The sequence below is a fragment of the Barbus barbus genome (genome assembly GCF_936440315.1).
Source record: "Barbus barbus genome assembly, chromosome: 23".
Lineage (NCBI taxonomy): Eukaryota > Metazoa > Chordata > Actinopteri > Cypriniformes > Cyprinidae > Barbus > Barbus barbus.
Window position 1 is genome coordinate 29747273 of NC_136751.1, and position 23180 is coordinate 29770452.

Below are 23180 nucleotides of genomic sequence, written 5' to 3' on the forward strand. Positions count from 1 at the left end.
TTTGGGACGAAATATGACCTGGGATTATAATGGGATTTAATTTCTTTATGCAAAACTTAATTTATTTGTTTATTTGGGGGGGCTGAATTGAGCCCTAAAATCAGCTTTATTTTTTTATTGCAAAACATTTTTTTTTCTTTTGATTTTGGGCTGAAATATGACCTGGGGCCTATAATAGTATTTATTTTCTTTATGTAAAAGATCATTTCAGATTTTTCTTATGATTTTAGGCTGAAATATGACCTACATCCTAAAACATGCATATTTTCTTTAAGCAAAACATAACTTTATACTGAAATATGACCTGAGTCTTAAAATAGGCTTTTTTTTTAAACATTAAAAATGTCATTTTGCCAATGACTAACGTGATTTCATTAGTTTTTAGTCTAAACTGTAGAAGTACATGGATATTACTGTTCCTTGACCCGCTCTCCTGCACCTATAATGAAATATATGGGCGATTATCCGTCTAAGCGGACGCGGTCTGTGAACGAGCTCACGGATCAGATCTTCGAGGCCACGCTGAAGGCAGAGCCTCTCAAAGATGAGATCTACTGCCAGATCATCAAACAAATGACTGAAAACCACGTCAAGTACGTCTCTCCTTTACATTCGTGATTTCTTACAATGCATGCTTCTGTTCCAAAGCTTTGCACAGTAGTGTGTGCTCCTGAAGTGAAGTGTTTGTGCAGGTACAGTGAGGAGAAGGGCTGGGAGTTGCTCTGGTTGTGTGCCGGTCTCTTTCCTCCCAGTAACGTCCTCTTACCGCACGTCCAGAGGTTTCTACAGTCTAAGAAACATCATCCGCTGGCTTCTGACTGCATGCAGAGACTGCAGAAAGCTTTACGGTGAACACGCTCCCTCGCCACATGTTTACCTGCATGTACATACAAATATAGACACGCACTGATAGATTATTTTAATTTAATAAATATTTATATAATAAATATAGTTTATTAAAATGCTTTAGAGTAAATCACTGTATCCACAGCCAAAGTTTTAAATTTTAATTTAATTTAATTTATTTTATTAAAAAAACTGAACCAGAGTAAATCACTGTATCCACCACCAAGGTTTGATTTTTTTTATTTTGTTATTTTATTTTATTTCTGACATGACATTTCTTTGACAGTTATCCAATCAGTCGGTGATGATGATTTAAATTTCCTGAGCTTTATTTTATTTTATTCAACTTTCCTGAGTTTTATTTTATTTTATTGATTCAACTTTCCTGAGATTTATTTGATCTTATTTGATTATTTTTGTATTTTATTTTATTCATTGACAGTTTAGAAAGGATACAAATTACAGTAGTATTGTACAATTATGATAGAATGAATAGCAGCTCATTTTGCAATGGCTTAATAAATATATATATATATTTTAAAATCATTCCTGTATCTCAAACTAGACCATGGCGCTCGTAATGCAACGGTCATGGGTTCGATTCCAAGGGAATGCATTAACTAATAAAATGAACACCTTGAATAAAATGCAGGCTAGTCTGATTCAGTGTTAATGAATGATGTCATCAGTCAGTCAGACTCTTCAGCGGTGATGTTGTGAATATGTCCGTGTGTTCCAGTATGAAAGGCTCATCGCAGACGCTTGTTTGTGTGCAGGAACGGCTCCCGCAAGTATCCACCGCATCTCGTGGAGGTGGAGGCTATTCAGCACAAGACCACGCAGATCTTTCACAAAGTCTACTTCCCCGACGACACTGATGAGGTGAGACAGACCTTCATATGCTCATGATTCATCACTCATACGCAGAATGTGATTCACTGATAGACTGACACTGTTTTATTAATGTCTTTCTTTTTGTTAGAAACACTAAAGCTTGAAATGAAATAAAAGTAGGTTTAAACTCAATTAAAACCATAACAATGCATTCATTACCTGAAATAAAATAATATACAAAAAAATTAAATGTGTATTATTTCAGCCAGTTACCAAAGGCAACATCGTTTAACTTCAAGTACTAAAATAATGTAAACTAAATTAAAACGAATAAATACACATTAATAAAAACTATATAGACATATTTACAGAATAAAAAAATAAAAACATTACTAAAACTTTAAAATAAAGTAAAAAAAAAAAACTCCAGAAAATATAAACATAAAATCCCATTCAAAATATTAGCAAAATTATAATAGTATATCATTGATACTAAAATAACACTGGATAAAAGCTTTACATGTGTACCTTTAAACCCTCCCAGCATATTCCTTAAAATTAATCAAATAAAATCAAATAAAAAGATCCACTATTTTATTTCAGTCAGTTATCAAGGTAACATTTCTCATTTAGTTTAACTTGAAGTACTAACACAACTGAAACTAAATTAACTGAGACTAAGAAATAAAATGTATAAAAACTATATAGACATCATTTAAATAGAAACAAAAATATAAAAATAAATGACAAAAACACACAAATTTTATTAAATTTTTTAAATAAAAAAAAATAAAATAAAAAAATCTAATTCAAAATATTACCAGAAACTATAATAGTATGTCAATGATACTAAAATAACGTTGAATGTAAGCTTCATTTTTCTGCTTTTCAGTCCTCTCAGAATATTCCTTTAAATGCATGTGGAGGTGTTTGCCATGGATCTTGAGCATGTTTCGGTTGAAGATCTTGAGGATGTTTGCGGTTCTTCCTGTGTTTCAGGCGTTTGAGGTGGAGTCCAGCACGAAGGCCAAAGACTTCTGTCTGAACATCTCCAGCAGACTGCTGCTCAAATCACCCGACGGCTTCAGTCTGTTTGTCAAGATCTCTGATAAGGTCAAATCACACAGCTTTGAGCAATGGCATTTTCACATGTTTCTGGATGTTTTGTTGGTCCTGGAACAGTCTTTCATGCTTGACTCAAGCCTAACCATTAACCAGGTTCTGGGGTTAGAGTAGTATGATATTCATATCAGGACATATGTTACCTTGGACCACAAAACCAGCCATATTAATAATAATTACGGTAGGAAATTTACTAAATGTCTTCATGGAACATGATCTTTATTTAATATCCTAATGATTTTTGGCATAAAAGAGAAATGTATAATTTTGATCCATACAATGTATTGTTGGTTATTGCTACAGATATACCTGTGCTACTGATGACTGCTTTTGTGCTGCAGGGACACATATTTTATTTTATTTTTTGTCTGTTTGCGCGTTGTAGGTGATAAGTGTACCTGAGGGGGATTTCTTCTTCGACTTTGTTCGTCATCTGACAGACTGGATCAAGAAAGCGAGACCCGCTAAAGACGGTACAGCTCTGAATTGTACTGTAGGGTTTACTCTATTCATCTCTCATGTACACTAACTTAAACTGCATTTATTTGATCAAAAATACAGTAAAAATGTGAAATAATATTATAATTTAAAATAGCTGTTTTCCATGTGAATATGTGTTAAACTGTAATTTATTTCTGTGATGCACAGCTGTATTTTCAGCATCATTACTCCAGTCTTCAGAGTCACATGATCCTTCAGAAATCATATTAATATACTGATTTGGAAGTGGAAACTGTGATACATTATATGTTTCAGGATTTTAAATAAATCGTTTATTTAAAAAAAAAAAACAGCATTTATTTATTAGGACTAAAAAGCTTTTGTAACATTATAAATGTTTTTATTGTCACTTTTGATCAATTTAATGCATCCTTGCTGAATTAAAGTATTAATTTCTTTTTATTATTATTATTATTATTATTTAGTATAAATCAGCCACAGCCAAAGTTTTAATTTTTTATTTTATTTTATTAAAAAACTGAACCAGAGTAAATCACTGTATCCACCGCCAGTTTTAATTTAATTTACTTTTAAACTGAACCAGAGTAAATCACTGAATCCACCACCAGTTTTCATTATTTTATTTTATTTTACAAAGGGTAGAAGAATAATGGCTCTAACCCTGCTGTTCAGGTATAGTGCCTTCATTGACCTACCAGGTGTTTTTCATGAAGAAGTTGTGGACAATCACGGTTCCAGGCAAAGACTCCTTCGCAGACTCCATCTTCCATTATTATCAGGTGAGCTGACGTAAACATCGCTGTACCACATCATGAAACCACAGACACTGGAGGAAAGCACTATATCAAATATAGCATATCATATCAGCTTCTCTTTATAACCCTCTCCCGTGTGAAGGAACTTCCCAAGTATCTGCGTGGATATCACAAATGCTCCAGAGAAGAGATTTTCCAGCTCGGCGCTCTGATCTACCGGGTCAAATTCGAGGATGACAAATCACACTTTCCCAGCATCCCCAAGATGCTGAAGGAGCTGATTCCTCAGGATCTGATTCGCCAGCTCTCGCCTGACGACTGGAAGAGGGTTCGTGCCACTGCTGTTCTTCACAGACTGATCCTGTAGTCGTCAATACATGATGATCTGACTGGCTTGTGCTCGTCGGCAGTGTTAGGGAAAGTTACTTTTAAAAGTAATGCATTACAGGGTTGCGTTACTCCCTAAAAAAGTAACTAATTACGTTACTTAGTTACTTTTTTGGAAAGTAATGCGTTGTTACTTTTCGAATCTGGGCAGGGCTGGGCTGACTTGCTTGTTTTTTTGTTCTTTCTCAAGTATTTTCTTGTAAATTAAAATGTAATGCATTACTTTACTAGTTTCTTTTGTATAAAGTCATCTGATTACGTAACTCGCATTACTCCCAACACTGGTTGAATACATGATTTCTGTGATATGACTGGCTCGTCCTTATCGGTTTCTCCTCTTGTTGCAGTCGATTGTGGCGTACTTCAACAGGCATGCTGGGAAATCAAGAGAAGAAGCCAAGCTGATGTTTCTGAAGGTCATATTCAAATGGCCCACATTTGGTTCGGCCTTCTTTGAAGTGAAGGTATCTGTGCAATTTGTCAAAGTCAGTTTTCATGTTTTCTCTGGATGGAGCGATCAGTGTCTGTTTCTCTCAATGCAGCAAACCACTGAGCCGCACTTCCCTGAGATCCTGCTGATAGCCATCAATAAATACGGAGTCAGTCTGATCGACCCCAAGAACAAGGTGTGTTTTCTCTCTTTTTACTCCAGTTTCATCATGCAACTACCATATTTTACATTTTTTATCATCTGAAAAGTACTGCAACTTATATTAGCAACTGACTTATACAATGCAAATAATATAAAGCATGCAAAACATACAAGCATTTGAAAAGAGTACATTATGATTTTATAGTGTCTCAGATATTTGATTTTGTCTATTTTTCTGAAGAAAGGTAAACGAGTGATGAAAGGCAAAATATAAAATGTCACACACGAGTATTTACTGAGCAATCCACTGTTTTGTAGAGGGGGGTCAAAATGATCGTTTTCACCTGAGATTTGGAGCCAAATTATTTTAGAAAGACGGCAGCATCGTAATGTTATTTTTACACAGAGATTGGTAGGTCTGTTAGTCAAATCTGTCGACTTTAGCAATCTTTGTTGCATTATAGTGATCGTTCAAAGATGGGAAAAAGCACTTCTCAAGTATTTTTATTTATTTATTTTCCAAAATTTGCATGCCCTTCATTTTAACGGCCTGTATGGTTCAGATTAATGAAGTATTCAATTTTTTTGTGATAATAAAAATAAACTTAAGCGAACAATAGACTTTAAAATGACTTAATAGCAATGAGGGAGTAATGTGGAAGCAGAATAATGACAATAGTTTTTGAAACATAAAGCATGCTGAATTCCACAAATCGAAAAAAAAGGTGCATTGCAATTAATCTTTTTTTTCGATTTGTGGAATTCAGCATGCTTTGTTTCAAAAACTATTGTCATTATTCTGCTTCCATACAATAGTAATGGGTGAATTTTTGACTTGTGCGTCTGGGAAATTTGGTGGCATGTTTCCAGTGTTTTTCCTCTCTGTCTTGATCCCAGTGTGCAGTGATGTGTGTATTCCTCTCCTTCATCCGCAGGATATTTTAACCACATATCCCTTCACCAAGATTTCCAACTGGAGCAGTGGGAACACGTACTTTCACATCACGATCGGAAACCTGGTTCAGGGCAGCAAACTTCTGTGCGAGACGTCACTGGTGAGAGAAAAATGACTTGCATGCAATGTAGTCGTGTCAAACTTTCATCAGGTATGGTTTAATGAAAGGAGAAAATGCTGATTTGTAGATTGATTTCCCTTGTTTCATAACAGGGCTACAAAATGGATGACCTGTTGACGTCCTACATCAGCCAGATGCTGACCAGCATGAGCAAGCAGCGGCATTCGCGCGGCCAGAGCAAGTGAACGTTTGATTGGCGCGAGGCAGCGGAGCTGGTGCGTCTGCTGCGGCCGATTGGTCGGCCGTGCAGCTGGGGGCGGGCCTTCGCGTCCCAGCTGTGGCGAATGAGCCGCACCCCCTCGGCCAGCTCCCAGGGCTCCGAGTATCCCGATGAAAACTCTTCATCCGCCTCCAGTGAGGATGACTACCTCTGAGCAAAGCTCCTGCTTTTGGGAAATGATGCCTGATTTATGTCTTTTGTTGGATGAATAGCTCTAGAATATGTATTAAATGTGACCCTAGAGCACAAAAGCAGTCATGAGTAGCACAGGTATATTTGTAGCAATAGCCAACAATACATTGTATGGATCACAATTATCATTTTTACTTTTATGCCAAAAATCATTAGGATATTAAGTAAAGATCATATTCCATTTCTTACCGTAAATATCAAAAGTTAATTTTTTATTAGTACTATGCATTGCTAAGAACTTAATTTGAACAACTTTAAAGGAGATTTTATCAATATTTTGATTTTTTTGCACCCTCAGTTTCCAGATTTTCAAATAGTTGTATCTCAGCCAAATATTGTCCGATCCTAACAAACCATACATCAATGGAAAGCAAAAAAAATGACCCTTATGACTGGTTTTGTGGTCCAGGATCACTAAGTTTCGTGAGTCTAATATGAACCGGAATGGCTTTGCTACAGTACATGAATCCTGAAGCAGATTGTGTGCTGTATTCCTCACAAACCGTGTTTGGATTATTTATGTGGTAAACATTCAGAAAAATATTTGCATGAGTTTCTGAAGCGGTTTGAATGCGTATTTTTAAAGGCAGCAAAAAGAACTTTTACAATCGTTCAAATGTTAGTGTTCTGTTTGAGAATTCTGTGATTTAAATTTAATAGATTCCGTTTTTAAAATGTTACAACATGCCTTATTTTTATTTTTTTTATTTTTTGGAAGACAGGTGACTTTTTATGTGCATCTTAAAGGAACAGTTCATCCTGAAAATGTGCTCATCCTCAGGCCATCCAAGATGTGGATGAGTTTGTTTCTTCATCAGGTTTGGAGAAATGTAGAATTACTTGCCCAGCAAGTGAATGGGTGCCGTCAGAATGAGCTGATAAAAACACCACTATAATCTACAAAAGTTCATTTTTGGGTGAACTAGTCCTTTAAAAGTGTTACTTGAGCAACATTCATCTATTAATCTGCCACTATAACCTCAGAGCGATGGGTCTCGAGTCATAATATAAATACAGCTGAATATGGAGTGCATTTTGGGAACAAAAGGAGAAAAATACATGGCCTTATTAAAAACAAAGAGGAACCACAGAAGCCTGTCGATAACATGTTCAGGGCATATTTCACCCTAAAGAAAAATAATTTTTGCATAGAGGAAACCTTGTTTTTAGAAAGCCTGATTTAGAGGTCTAATTTTTGTTGTTCATGCATCATGATACTATTTGTTGCACTGCCTTTAATGTATGAGTTAAAAACACTGAAGTAATAAAACAGAGCTGAGGATTTAAAGAAAACCAACATCTGAGAATTACAAAAAAAAAAACAACCTCCAGATGCTCTAGGCTAAATTGAGATATAATGTACAGTGTTTACAGGATTCACATACCTAGCGTAAAATTTTAACGTTTTGTTTTTTTGAATCCATTTTAGGGTCAAATGTGACTGACATGTTTCCATGAGATCCATAGATTAATATGCTAGAATGAAACCGCTGAAGTCCTTGAAGTTATCCATTTTTGAGCGACTCTTGATGCTTGTGTATATAGCAGCAGTAGGTTTGATCTGTTAGTTTGTATCTTTTTATTCATTCAGTTTATGGCCTTTATTTGCACCAAATGTCCTTCAACACATATGTGTCTGACTTACTGTACATCAGAAACTAATGCATCTGTCTCTTGTGCGCCGATTCATTTATGAGCAGAGAAACTTCTGACCACTCTTACTCTGTAAAGGCACCATATTAGTTTTATATTAAATGTTCCTGTAAAAAGTAGTGTTTATTACATGAATGAAAATTAAACACGAACAACACTAATTTTGTTGTGATGTGATACTGTCATTGCAACATATCAAAATATATTTTTGTGACTATGTATCGAGGCATATATTGAGTCTGCTAAAAATATTTTTATTTAGGCTATTAGTGCTGATGATAGAGTAACAAAAAAGACAAAATACTTGATCAGAACATCATTCAAGATCCGTTTACAATCATATTTACAGACATAAGTTACATTAAGACAGATTAAGCAATAGAAATCACGCTAGGCATTGCGTTTTCTACGGGCAGGAATGTTTTAGCATCCCATGATGGAGCACAAAGCAAGTATGCAAGCCCGAGCGCGACTGCTCAACATGCAAACGCTGCGGATGACGCGAGGAGCGTTTGTTCTCTGGCAAACAAACACCTTTAAGCTGATCACATTAATCCGAAACCTTGTATAATCAGAGGCTGATTGAGCACTTTTGTACTTTAATGTCAGCAATTCCATCTTTTAAATCCAGATTGTCTGTTTGGCTTTTCATCATCTTCCTGATTGTAAATGTTTGTCAAATTTATCACATCACGCAAAGGATCTGACATCTTATATACTTCCAAAACACTCTGGATTAAATACAATGACAGTTCATTTTACCATGCGTCATACCGCGGTAATCAGGCTATTTGCATCTGGGTCTAAAATAAGCAAATTCAGTCTTTAATGAAAAAAACGAACTTCACAGAAGCAACAGAAACTGGATGATGGACTCATCTTATGCTACCAATTGAGAAAATAATTGGTTAAATACTTTTGATATTTTTTAACAAAATATCACAAACATACTGTTTTCCATTACTCTGAGTACATGTAAATACCATGGTAAATGAATTTCATGGTACTGCCACAGTATAAACTGCATTTCGCCCCAGAATAAGAAATAATATATTTATTATTTGCTATATATATATACAATATATATGTATACACACTTATATGTTACTGTTTATTGTTTCGCACATTTTCCCATAAAATTTCATTAATGTAAAAATTGTATTTAATTAGTTGATTTAAATTTTTTTACTATGTTTTATACTATATAAATGTATATAGTTTTATACATATATAAATATAATATATATATACAATTCTATAAATTTTTAGATATAATTATTTTTAATTTTGCAGTACATTTAACAGAATTATGGAAATATGTCTGGACACCTAAGAGTAATGACAATTTTAGGGAAAATGTGCTAAACTGTCATGTGTGTAATTTTTTAGTACGTATATTTTATTTACTTTTTATTACTTCTATTGTAATAAATACTTTAGAATACTTCTGATCTTCCTCAGACCCAAAACATGAGTTTTATTTATATATATATATATATATATATACCTGTATATCTGTATATATTATTTTAGATTTCACATATTTAATATTTGCCTTTATATCACCTGTCTGGTCCATAATGAAGGGTCATTTAATATCAGTTTTCATAAAGTCTTACTTGTGTCTCCAAAGTTTGACCCTCGTCCAGACTAGTTTATGAAAAGCATCTTTAAATCAAGAAATCTTCCTCAGTTGCTTTGAAGCTCAGGCTGATGTCTGCGTCGCTCTGAAGCGGTGAATGGACGTGTGATGCTGCAGGCTTTGCTCCTCCACAGATCTTCAGACGGGCGGCTCCTCGCTGATGGTGGGCAGGCTGGGTGTGACGGGCGAGTTCTGAGCCTCTCCGCGGACGCTGATGCTGGAGATGGACCAGACGTCGCTCAGCTCTGCCGGACGGATGGAGAGACATGAGAGCGGCTCGTAATGAGAGTGATGGAGGGTCAGACAGGGACGGGGAAGCCATGCACAGGGGGGACATGCAGGGAGAGCTCGGGGTCCCGGGACACTGAGGGCCCGTCAAAGAACAGAGGGTTCCAGCGGACGCCGACGACCTCAGACGCGTCTACAGCACAGACACACGCAAACATCACAGCACTGAACAACAAGGCCTTCTGGGAAATATGACTACTAATTCCCATACTTAACCACTGCCCTGGGGAATTAGGTCAGGGATTTTCAAACCTTTTGTCAACCAAACTCTAATGACCATAAACATTTTAAGTGTATAAAGTCTATGTATTTCTATAATTTAATAAAAAATGTGCATGTTAATGGTTTTCTGATGTTGGTTAATGGTTGGTAAACAAAATTATTATCAGTGTTTATTTAGATTATTTTCCTTTTAAAACTATTTTTAATTTCACATTTTTATGATTAAATGATAATTTTGTAACGCTAATCTAAATCTTTTCATATACATACACATATATATGTGTGTGTGTGTGTGTGTACTTTACATCATTTATATTGTAATACATTATAATATATAATAATGTGCCATATCTCACACACACACAAATCACTATGTTCAGAACACAAAAGTTTATTGCACATTTTGTACAGCCAATTATGTACTGAGTGCAGTATCACACTCACTGTAATGTGCTGTAAACTGCAGATTTGGCAGTCTGCCGTTCTGAAAATACCCAATCTGGACGCCGCATGCAGCATAACACGCCAAAAACATGAGCAAAGACAGATTCACGGCCAAAAATCAAACTTACCCGTCCTGAACTTGCTGTACTCATTCACCTGTCTGCTGCCCGACCAGAACGGTAAACCTCGTTCACGCCACCTGCAGGACCAAACATTTATCATAGAACTACAACAAACATGCAGCATGTTCACAACGTTTGAAGCCTTCAACTCAGTCAGGCAAAGCAAGTCAGTCCTGGGACCATATGCAAAAAAATAATAGGTTAAAGTGGACTCCAATTCAGTTAACTTAACTGGTCGTCTTTTCTGAGGCAAATAGCTGTTTTATTGACGTATAAATGCTTGCAAATGATATTTAACATTTTCAAGTCAATTCATTATTAGTAGTGCTGTCAAATGATTAATCGCGATTAATCGCATCCAAAATAAAAGTTTTTGTTAACATAATGTGTGTGTGTGTACTGTGTATATTTATTTATTTACACACACATGCATGTATATATTTAAGAAAAATATATGTTTATATTTTAAATATATTTATATATAATATAAATTATATGAATATAAATATGTAAATATTTTCAAAATATATGCTGTCTGTGTGTGCATTTATATATACATAATCAGTGTGCACAATACACACACATATTGTGTAAACAAAATACTTTTATTTTGGGTGCGATTAATCACGATTAATTGACAGCACTAATTATTAGCATTGCTACAGCCACCCGATAATCCCAGTAAGCTTTGTTACTTTTTAAAATAACAGTCTCAAGCTTTAAATTCTGTCAATTTTATCATGACATGCAAACAATAAATGTGTTTTTACACTCTTTCATGTAGCGTGAGATCACCGTATTCGCTTCAGTTCAAGCTAAATCAATTATCTCCTCTTTTCTACTAGTTACAGCGTGAAATAAACAAGAATGGATATCAGAGGGTGTCGGAAAAAATCAGAGCAATTTAATAAAACGTCAATATCAATAAAACAGCTTGTGAATCATCATAACAGTTATGACATAACATTTACCTAAGAAAAGCCAACAATATAAGACTTTTTTTTAATGGAGTATGTGAAATTTTCACATTAATTAACTATTCATGCAATTTTGACTGTTCTAAAAATATTATGAATTTAAACTCATAATCATAGATTTAGTATTTATTTATTAACATGGCACTAAAAATGCCACTGTGTTTACTAAAGTATTGCATGCAAACACAATCTTGACACTGGCCCAACATGCACAAAAAAAAAGAGAATTAAAATGGTGCAGCTAGATGTGATACAGTCTTTTCACCTAGCTAGCTACCAACCACATACAGTTTTATTTTAAATTAATTAATTATTTTATTAGAACACGGTGATGCAGCGTTTGCAATAATATGCTTTTTCATTCACTGCACATAAAATATTAGAATATTCAGATTAACCTAACAAACTATGATTTGGACATACTGTAATTGATGCAGTTCTAATCTTGCAAATTATATTTAAACAGACATTATGCAGTTTAGATCTGGAACGTGCGATGCATGTGCGTTTGTTTAGGTTTGAGAATAAAGTGGCGCTGCAGGTTTTCTGGTTAGTTGAACAGAACTCACCAGTGGAAGATGAATATAGCAGCGATGAGAAAAGCAGAGAGGACGTCAGTCAGGATCCACATCAGACTGTATTCATCAGGAGTCTGCGTGAGGAGAAGAGAAGTGTGATTGTCTGACACATGTCGGTCAGTGACAGGGTTTGAGGTTTGGGATCTGTGCTCACCATGAGGAACAGGGGTCGCTGCAGCATCTTGAGGATGTGCAGAGCGTTCGTCGTGACCGAATGAACCCCGGCACACCACGCCAGCGAATACAACCACGGCTGACTGATCACATACAGGTTAGTGCTGATGTTCACGGAGGCGTACTTTCTGAAATCACAGACACATTCAGAAGAGACGTTATTGAGCCGTCAGAGACATTATGAAGTTTCACACTCTTTAATTGTAAAAACTTTTCTCAGCAATGAGTCAGAAGACTTCAATAAAAGACTAAATTCTATTTTAAAGGAGTTAATTTGTGTCACAATTGCTTACATTGTGTGCACATTTAAAACTAGAATATAATCTAATTTCAGTCGCATGTGTCACAAAAAGGCTATAAACGATCCATCACCTGTAGCATCCACACAGGCGATATAGTATACTAGCCGGGGAAATGTCTTTATGTTTACAGACGTGACAATGACGCAGCAGCATGCTCAAATTCCTACCAGTACCACTCAAATCAGAAAACATTATTATGAAACCTAAACATTGTGAATCGGGCTAAAGTAGGGCAATAGTTTTAAACACTGACTGGTTATGTACTTGCTCAAATATTGATTTCTGATCATTTTTAACCCAAAAAGTTACGGACTGCATTTAGTGATTCACACCTGAGAGACAAAGGGCCTCCCATAATGGGCCATCAATATGAATGTGACTGAGGCAGGTAAGAAACAGTGCGAGGAGAGTAAAATAATGTGGGTTTTTGATTATTTGTATATGTATTATTATTATTTGTATTTTATTTGCAACACAGTATGATAAAAATATACACAGTGAAGGTCAAGGACACATGATTGAACATACTGATCTGAACACTGAGACTTAAACAGTAACACATATCTGTGCCAAACATTCATAGACTCTAATAACATTCATAGTGTTAACACTCGTTCTACTTTTATATCTTGTGGTTTTATGTTATAATAAAACATTAAACAAACATACTGCGTTGTGAGACATTTAGACAATTAAATGACATATTTCAAAATGTTTCACTTGATTTCATACATGTAGTCAGAAATTATAGTTTGGGGAATAAATCAAGTAAAAAAAAAACTAGTAAAATGTGTACAAGTTATGTCACAATAACAACAGATGCAATTAATCTTAGGCTACTCATCAGAATGATATATCCTCCACTGGATCTAGCTGCATGGCGCATCGCATTGTTTTCTTCTAAATAAATTCTGGGTAGAGACAAGAAACAAAAAGTAGCTGGGATGAACTCTTCACGTTTGTTTACGGGGGCGATGTGGGCGTTTACATTTACATTACAGAATTTGAAAAGCGCGATCGACTCGTGGGCGTGACCACATTAGAGATAATGATTAGAAAAACTGGGCATCGCGTTGATTTCATACAGATTACTTCAGCAGAGAATATTTGTTTTGGACGTGACTTCATTTAAAAGTAGACATTTCAAGCTTTCTGTACATATATTTCTTGTGTCGTTGAGGTGAGTATTCGCTGAGATTCATGTTGTTTTATTTACGTATCTGTGACAGAGTGCCTGTTTATTTAGTTTATTTTACAAAAGCACATTGTTTTGTTGTTATTATGATTATACACAAATAAAAGTAGACCCTTTACAGTGTCAAACGATTCCTTTTTCTAATCTACACGATCAAAAATGATTTTTTTAGTTCTTTAGGCGGTCATCAAGAAAATACGAGACAGACCGCACCGGTGCGGGCTTCGAGGGTTAAAATACAAATAGTGTTCTGACCAGACGCAATCGCTGGCTATCGGCTGTACCTGATCTGCTCCTGTGACATATAGCTGTAGTGCAGGTTGAGTCGGACGATGTGCTCCTCCTGCAGCTCCTCGATGGAGGCGTGATCTCCAGACGTCTGCTGCAACTCCGGGTCCAGCTCCTGCACCAGACTCCTCTGATCGGCCGGAAGCCACAACACCTACCAGAAAACACATCTTCAGCCATTCTTTCTTCATTTTTACACAACAAACGGTAACGGTGAAATGCCATGAGGCTATTATAATTATTATGGCCAGTGTTGGGGAAAGTTCAGCTGTCAGAAACACAAATGTCATTTTTGCTTAGTATGGCTGAATTGGAAGGTCAGTATCAAAGACATTGGTTAATAAAATAGAATTAAATGCATACATGATATTTGTCTTAATTAACATTTAATTATTGCAGGTTTGTATAATATTCTGAGTTTGCATTTGACTGTTTTGATTGATTTTGAGGAACAGTGTTTTAGTGCAGGTGAGATGAGTAAATGCATGTTGATATTTAGTCTAGATCTACAGTAAGATCATGTTCACACACAACGCTCTGCACTTACTCCTGATTTCTCTCAACACCAGAGCTGTCACTCAATACATGGGAACAGAGATGTTCACAAGACTTTAACTTGGAGTCAAGTCTTAAGTCTTTGAAAAATCCCATTCAGAATCCTTATGTATTGAAATCTTCCTATTTATGAAGCTGTTTTATAGGCTATAGACAAAATATATGATCTATGATCTGCTTTGTAAAAAAAAGAGGTGTTAAGATGTAAGCCTGTTACTTATGTTTTAATCCATTACCATGTTCAGAACAGTTTTTCTGTAATCAAATTCAATAAAAAGAGTCTGATCTACCATGACACACAAGGAAATTGCCTGTGACAAAGATATTACAAAACCATACAAATAAAGTATTTCTTTATTATATAAGTCAGGGGTATTCAGTTAAAGTTCCAAGAGGCGCAGAATATAGCACTGAACAATATTTGCCATAAATGACCCTGAGCGATTGTTATGTGATCCGCTCTGCTTTTTTTTTTTTAAATGGTGCTGCCGTTACGGCTCGCGGCCTGCCTTTTGAAAATCAGTTATATAAGCATTTAAGGATAAAAGAATCGAGTTGCTTTTAAAATATTCACAAGTCCTTTTCCTCGAGTCTGAGTCAAGTCTGAAATCTATAAAAATGCGACTCGAGTCCAAGTCACTAACTCGAGTGCCCATCTCTGCATGGGAAACAAAGTAACTGGACTTACTTGTTTCAGAAAGTAACTGTAAATTAAAATGTAATGCATTACTTTACTACTCAGAAAAAAGTAGTGCTGATCCAGCTGGGGCTGATGAATTACCTGGCTGGAGTTAATGAAGGACTCATTGTGAATGACCTCCAGCGTGCGCATGATCCACGAGTCTCTGTATGGATGTCCTCGAGGGGGACGTCTCAGATCAAAGACCACCAGCCTCCCGTGCTCAGCAGCCAGATTCAAGAAGTCCTTCAGGCTGGGGACCGTCTGGTTCTGGACACGAACCCTCTCGTCTGCATCAAGAGACGAGGCTGTACCGAAAGGATCCCTCTGAGAGAGAGAGACAGAGAGAATTTTGAATTTTAACAAAACTTGTATTACAAAAAACCTCCTATTGACAATACACTCCAACACAGTAAAAATACATATATATACAAAAAAAAACAAAATTACAATGTAAAGATCAATTCACCCTCAAAAACAGCACAGAGCCTCATTACAACACCAAATACATTCAAAAGTGACAAAATCATCAACAGTCTTATAATAAAGTAATATTCAACCATAACTCTTGATTTCACCAAATTAGAAAACCCGGCTACTATGTTCTGATTTACATTCTGTTCCATTTTCTTTTTCCAGCTTGTATGAATGGCCAGTTTTGCTTGGCCTAGAACAAAATTCACAAGTTGACAAACTAAATTTTTTTTCCTCACATATTTGAACCCCAAAATAAACGTCTCATTACAACTTCTAAAAACATTACTTACAACTAGAAATAAAGGTTGCAATCTACAACAGTTCGTAAAAGCATGAAAGATGGTTTCTCTATTAGAACAAAAAGGACATACAGAAGCAACCTCAGGGTTTAAAACTGAAATAAAAGCATTAACCGCGACAGCACCATGAAGAATTCTCCAATGTAAATCACCTGTTCTCTTGGTCAACGGGGGTTTATATAAGGATCGCCACACAGGTTTTGGCTTTCATCCAGTTTTTAAAAAATCATGCCAGGGAGCATCAACTTTTCTATTTAAAAACACAAAACACAAGACCTGTACAAAGATACAGTAATATGTCTTGATTTTATTAAATTAGTTAAAATAATAAAATTAACTATGTATATTTTACAGTACAGTTGTAATATAATATATAATAGTTACAGCAGTATTATATCTTAATTTTTATAATCAGTTAAAAAATAAATAATAATAATAATAATAATGAATAAAAAAATTACAGTAGAATTTTAGATTACAACAGTAATATATTTCTTGATTTTATAATTATTTAGTTTAATAATAATAATAATAGTTATCATAAAATTTTTGACAAATCTCTAGGGAAACGTCAAATAAATATTTTACGTCTAAGGTTTTCGGCTGATAAAACCCTCAAAACCCCTGTAATATGTCAAGCCGTCTGACAACACTTTTATAGATCCTTTATAGGATCCAGTGTTTTAGGAGCTCAAAGATAACACAGTAAAACTACAATTCACAAGCCTTTCACTTCATCAAAGCCCTGAAACTCCCTGCGCTGAACTTTACACTGGGAGAGCTTCCTCCGGGCAAAGCCTGATTCCAGCCTGAATCCTTTAATCCCAGCTGATTCCTCGCAGGGATTTCAGACGGATCCTCGGGTTAATCAAGAGGCCAAGAACCAAAGCACATATGGATGTGCTCTGCATTATTTTTTATTACAGAACGATGGCTTTTCATAAGCCATAATGGGTTTCTGTTTGTTTTAATCTGTTTAGACCACCACGAATTTGAGTGTTTTCTCTAAAAATACAAGTCCATTCTGTGTGCTTTCTGATAAAATAGATTCTATTATGTATAATTACCCTGAGAGAACAATATGTGGCTGGAAAATCCTGTAAAGAACATCACAACATATTATAATACCCAGCTTTGAGGTAAAACAAATAAAAATAGTAATTATACTTTCTATAAGTAAACAACAAAAATCCTTTTAAAACCAATTACTAGGTGCAAATACAACACGTCAAATAGCCAATAAATTAACAAAAACACTTAATTGCATTAGTAGTCGGCCAATATATCGGCCAAAATTTGTCATTTTTTAAATATCGGCATTGACCGATAAATTTTTCTGTTTGGCCGATGCGTTCAACACGGGACTTTTATTTTGACGGTGCTGAAAACGGCAGCGCTTGAGCACACAACGCTCACATTCTCCCTCTTGTTCGCTGTCATCGTTAAACAAAGGAATTAAAATGTATAAAAAAAAGTATTATAACGATTGCTTTTGCATTATTATTAATAGAAAGGCAAACATTATAATACTTTCTCTTGCCGTCAGCATTTAGCAAATATGCATTTACATCATTCAGACAAATCTTTAAATGTCTAATGAACATTTAATTTCACAAACCTTGCAAACGTATTTGAATCCAGCTGTGAGATCTTGTGAAGCGTGCGTTTGTATCGTGCATGATCGCGTGTGCTCTGTGTGACGGTCGGTCCGTGTGAATTGAATGCGGACAAGAGGAGACTTCAGCTTCACCGGAGACATGATCGGCAAACTTAAACTCGTGATTTCAAATTATGCTGCGCTTTATGCATTTGCCCGCTGTCATATTCATGCCATTTTCACTGTGTGCTGTATGCAAAATGAGTGTTACCTTGCTTTATACGAAAAAAATATGATTCCCAATGCACACAAACGTCCCAGAATACGGAGTGCCCTGTTGGTTACAGTGCTTACTTACTTTTAAAAAAAAAAAATGTTTATTTATTTGTGAAAATTACTTTGTTATCTGAAGTATTGAAGGTGTTTATTTTACATATTTATTTTTTAATCCATTTTCAAATTATTTTAAATTTCTTAAATATTAATTAAAATAAATACAATTATATCGGTCATATCGGCTTTCCAAGATATCTGCATCGGCTGTCAAAAAACAATATCGGTCAACCACTAAATAGCATATTATTGTTCTTACTCTTTCTGTCAATTTTCTCAATGCATCGAATAGCCTTTTATATTTGCTAAAATGTGCATCAGAGTACATGGCACTGAATCCTACATCCACAATGCATTGCACACATTCTCAGTCATTTGTGATGTTTTTTAATGATCATACTACAAAAGGATACTATTTTATATTTTATTAGTGCTGTCAAACAATTAATTGCATCCAAAATAAAAGTTTATGTTTGCATAATATATGTGTGTGCACTGTGTATATTTATTATGTATATATAAACACACACTTTATATATTTGGAAAATATTTACATGCATATATTTATATTCATATAACTCATAATATATAGAAATATATTTAATGCATTTTTCTTAAATATATACATGAATAGGTGCGTATTTATATATACATAATAATATACTCAGTGCACACACATATTATGTAAACCAAAACTTTTATTTTGGATGCGATTAATTGTGATTAATCGTTTGACAGCACTATATTTTATATTAATTTATATTATTTTTTCATTTTAATAAATACATTACAAATGCTAACTATCCAAGAAGGTAACTGGATGACACTTGAAAGCAGGCAGTAGTCAGTGTTCAGTATTCAGTTTTCATGTAGCTGCTAGTCGATGAACAGGACCCTGAGGTTCTGGATCATTACCTGAAGAAACCAGGATCCGGCGCTGAGCATCTCCAGCTCTGACCAGGTGAACATGGCCGCCGGCGCGTCCGTCCGGTTGGGAAACACTTGGTGAACGTTGGTCGTCCTCCTCAGGGTGCTGTCATGCATCAGGAACGGGACGCCGTCATAACTGCAGAGAGGAGCATCGTGTGAATGTTTATGCTGTTTCTGCATGCTATGAAACCCAATTCAGTTTGACTTTTACTTTCAGAATATGAAAAAATTAAGAGCAAAGCAAACAAAACAGTAACTCCAAGTTCATTTTATTTTTTGCTGTTATTTTTGTATTATTTATATACTTTGAGAATATTGAAAACAAAAAAATCAAATCAAAAAATTAATAGTTTTTTTTAATATTTATTTTTAGTTCAGTTTTAGCAACTTAATACTTCATGTTCAGCTTATTTTATTTCAGTTAGTTGCCCAGGTTTGAACAATCAGTTTGATTTTGACTTCTTCCAAAATATGAAAAAAAAAATGATTTTAAGGCAGCAAACAAACAAATACCACTCCAAGTAAAAAAATTATTAAAAATTTGTATTTATATACAATTACAGTATTTATTAATATTTAGAATTTTTTTGTTTGTTTTTAAATATTATCATCAGTTTTCTTTTAGTTTTTTTATATTTATCTTACAATTTTAGTACTTTACGTTTATTTTATGTCAGTTAGTTGCCAAGGTTTGAAAAAGCAGTTTGACTTTGACTTTTTTTCTTGGCGTTATATTTGTATTTCTATACAATTACAGCATTTATTAATATTTAGAATTTGTTTTCATTTTCATTTTCATTTTTATGTGCTTCTGTCATTTTACTTTAAAGAAGCACATATTTTTGTAATATTTACAGTATATACTATTACAGTATTTATTTTGAATTAGTTTTCATTTTTGTATTTTTAGGTTTCATTTTCATTTTTTATGTGCTTCTGTCATTTTATTAGTTTAATGTTTATATTTCTGTTTATTTAGATTTCAATTTCAGTCATTTTAGTACCTTAAGTTCAACTTATTTTCAGTCAGTTGCCAAGGTTTGTTAGGTTTGACTTCTTCCAAAATATGAAAAAATAATAATAATAATAATTTGAAATAAAGCTGAAATAAATTATAAATATTAGATAAACAACTTAACTTAAAAAAAAAAAAAAAAAAGGAAAAGGAAAATTAGAAATGTTGCCTTGGCACCTGACTGAAAATAAGTAGAATTTAAAGTACTAAAATTACTAAAACAAACTGAAACGGAAATATAAATATAAATAAAAATACATATAAATATTAAACTAGTAAAATTACAAAAGCACATAAAAATTAAACCTTAAATAAAAAAATTAAAACAAATTAAAAATATTAGTAAATACTGTAACTACAAAAATAACACCAAGAAAAAATTACTTTGAGTTCGTTTACTTGCTTTGTTTTTAATTAAATACATTAAAAATCTTAATTTTTAGTTTTGTTTGTTATTTTAGTACATCAAGTTAAACTACATGAAAATGAGAAATGTGTCCTTAGCAACTAGCTGATATGAGTTTTAATTTAACAAGTTTTACTTCAAGTAACAAATGTTTTTATGGTTTTAGGCATCTATAATAACCCTGGTTGCAATGCATTATGGGATTGCATTTTCTGTGAAGGATGCTGCCTTAAAAATAGGCCAGAATTAAGTATCTTATAAGGCTGCATCATTTAGAGTTGTAGATTATTTTTGCATGTCATAATCACATCTCAAAACAAAATAGTGTTTTGTGAAATGACAAAAGCCTGTGCATATTACTTTCACATGTATGCATTTGACAGATGCTTCTATCCAAATAAATATAGATTGCATTCAAGGTATACATTTTATTAATGCATGCATTGGCGTTGCAAGCGGCATGCTTTACTGTTTGAACTACAGGAACGCCTATGAATGCATCACTGCCACAAAGGAAGCATGTTTCAGTGCTTTAAAATGCTTTTATGCAAATACAGTGAGTAGGAACGGTTGAAGACACTCACCTGATTGTGACGTCCGTCTCCAGTCCCTCTCCTCCCGCTTCTACAGCCTTCTCAAAGGACATCTGGGTGTTTTCTGGCGCGAGCTGTTTGACATTAAACAACAGTTCAACACAGCAACTTGACAACCAGTTGTAATGATATTTAAACGTTTAATGTTTCCATTAAAGGTCAAAGACACGATGCAAAAAAAATTAAGAATCAGAATGAAACCAAGTCTAGTATAATTTTGAAAGTGAAGTCAAAAAGACATGGATTTTAAAGGGCATGCTGACATAACAAACCCACATAAAATCCACTGGTGTTCGTTCAATAACACACAAATATCATGAGGTAAAAATAGCAGACCATGGGCGCTCCTCTGTGGCCGATGAGGGTGGGAGCTGGCCCCAGCGTGCCCTCCTCTTTGATGCAGGGAGAATACATGCCCAGCGGCACCAGATACAGAGCGAAGAGAACCGCCAGGAACAAGCTGAGGAGAGACACCTGCCTCACTGAAACACACACACATGACCAATCAGTATGTGTTACATTTTTTATATAGTTCTATATAGTATTATTAATTGTTTTAATTATTTTAATAACTTAATGAAGAAATGTGTCCTTGGCAACTACACTGCAAAACATGCTTTTCTTACTTAGATTTTTTGTCTTGTTTCCAGACAAAATATTTAAAAAAAATTCTAGACAAGTAAAAATGATTTGCTTGTTTTCAGAAAAAACATGTCAATTAAGTGAGTTTTTGCTTGAAAAAAGAAAACAAGATTATTTTGCTTAGCCCATTGGCAGATTATTTTGCTTGTTTCAAGAAAAAACTCACTTAATTTTGACATGTTTTTTCTGAAAACAAGACAATTTTTACTTAAAAATTCTTAAATCAAAAAGGATTTTCTAGACATTTGGGCTGGAAACAAGACAAAAAATCTAAGTACGAAAAGCATTTTTTTGCATAGTTTGAATTTAATTGAATATTTCAAGTTTTATTTCAAATAACAAATGTTTTTATGGTTGTAGGCATCTATAATAACCCTGGATGCAATGCATTATTATTTCTTAAATATATACATATACATATATATATAATTTATATTATTTTTTAAAATATTTATATAATTTATATTATTTTTTTTAATATTTATATAATTTATATTATTTTTTAAAATATTTATATAATTTATATAATTTTTTTAAATATTTATATTACTATTTTACATTGTTTTAATTAATTATTTTTAATTATTATCACTAGGATTGTGTGTCATTGCTGTGCTTGGCCAAGTTTTTGCTTTATTTATATATTTGATATTTGTGTGTGTGTGTGTGTGTGTGCGCATGTGTCTGTGTGTGTACAGGACACTACCCATTACTTTTACAGACAATTCTACTGTATAAACTCTGAAACACAAATCAATACAGTGCAAATTTCAAAATACGGGTAAAACACCTATTAAAAAAACAAAACAGAAAGTTCCTTCATTTTAATACAGTACATTGTTCTCCATTTCTACAGTTTCAACATAACTGAAGCGGAGTTTATACAACCATCACTTTCAAAAGTTTCAGGGTTTCTGATCTGGCCAAAATTGGGTCAACATATTCCATCATCACAGCCAAATCCACGGAGCCACTGCAATCATCTAGCAGCCTGAATAAACGTGGGAATTACAGAAAGAGAAGAGCCACCGACAGGCCCAATTAGAGAGCATGACGCATGTGTATATGTCATCTCTACACTGGCACGGCTCAGAGAGAGAGGCGATGTCTGTGAGAGAGGGACAGCGGGACAAAGGGCCGGTCTCTGGATGGAGGCGAGGGTCACACGCTGCTGTGAGTTCAGCCTCTGTCTTTCTGCCTCGATCCTCATGCCTTCATTAAGAGCGGCGAGAGATGTGACTCAGCTCAGACGCAGGAGAAAACAACAACAGGAGCAAGTGCTG

At 34.5% G+C, this 23180-nt stretch overlaps 2 protein-coding genes across 3 annotated transcripts in view; one reads left to right on the plus strand and one right to left on the minus strand.

Moving 5' to 3' along the window:
• LOC306843109 (unconventional myosin-VIIa-like) overlaps positions 1-8298 on the plus strand; it is a gene marked incomplete at its 5' end in the record, with an annotated part of 55440 nt that extends 47142 nt beyond the window's left edge. Inside the window, 11 exons of one of the 2 annotated variants that reach the window (XM_079374383.1) lie at positions 440-593; positions 693-848; positions 1623-1728; positions 2680-2793; positions 3188-3275; positions 3937-4043; positions 4162-4347; positions 4754-4864; positions 4949-5032; positions 5934-6053; positions 6167-8298. In XM_079374383.1, the coding sequence (XP_079230509.1) occupies positions 440-593; positions 693-848; positions 1623-1728; positions 2680-2793; positions 3188-3275; positions 3937-4043; positions 4162-4347; positions 4754-4864; positions 4949-5032; positions 5934-6053; positions 6167-6259 (1319 nt within the window). In that variant the 3' untranslated portion in view covers positions 6260-8298. Of the gene's footprint in view, positions 1-439; positions 594-692; positions 849-1622; positions 1729-2679; positions 2794-3187; positions 3276-3936; positions 4044-4161; positions 4348-4753; positions 4871-4948; positions 5033-5933; positions 6054-6166 lie in introns of both variants that reach the window. The other variant, XM_079374382.1, reaches the window with a different exon arrangement.
• Positions 8299-9895: 1597 nt separating this feature from the next.
• The window catches only part of LOC306842869 (glycerophosphodiester phosphodiesterase domain-containing protein 5-like), a 28089-nt gene continuing 14804 nt past the window's right edge, over positions 9896-23180 (minus strand). Inside the window, exons 8-16 of the mRNA XM_079374020.1 lie at positions 21592-21737; positions 21247-21329; positions 19227-19377; positions 15708-15932; positions 14368-14525; positions 12567-12714; positions 12404-12486; positions 10864-10934; positions 9896-10026 (exon numbers count right to left, since the gene is read on the minus strand). Coding sequence (XP_079230146.1) covers positions 9920-10026; positions 10864-10934; positions 12404-12486; positions 12567-12714; positions 14368-14525; positions 15708-15932; positions 19227-19377; positions 21247-21329; positions 21592-21737 — 1172 coding nt within the window. The 3' untranslated portion in view covers positions 9896-9919. The remainder of the gene's footprint in view (positions 10027-10863; positions 10935-12403; positions 12487-12566; positions 12715-14367; positions 14526-15707; positions 15933-19226; positions 19378-21246; positions 21330-21591; positions 21738-23180) is intronic.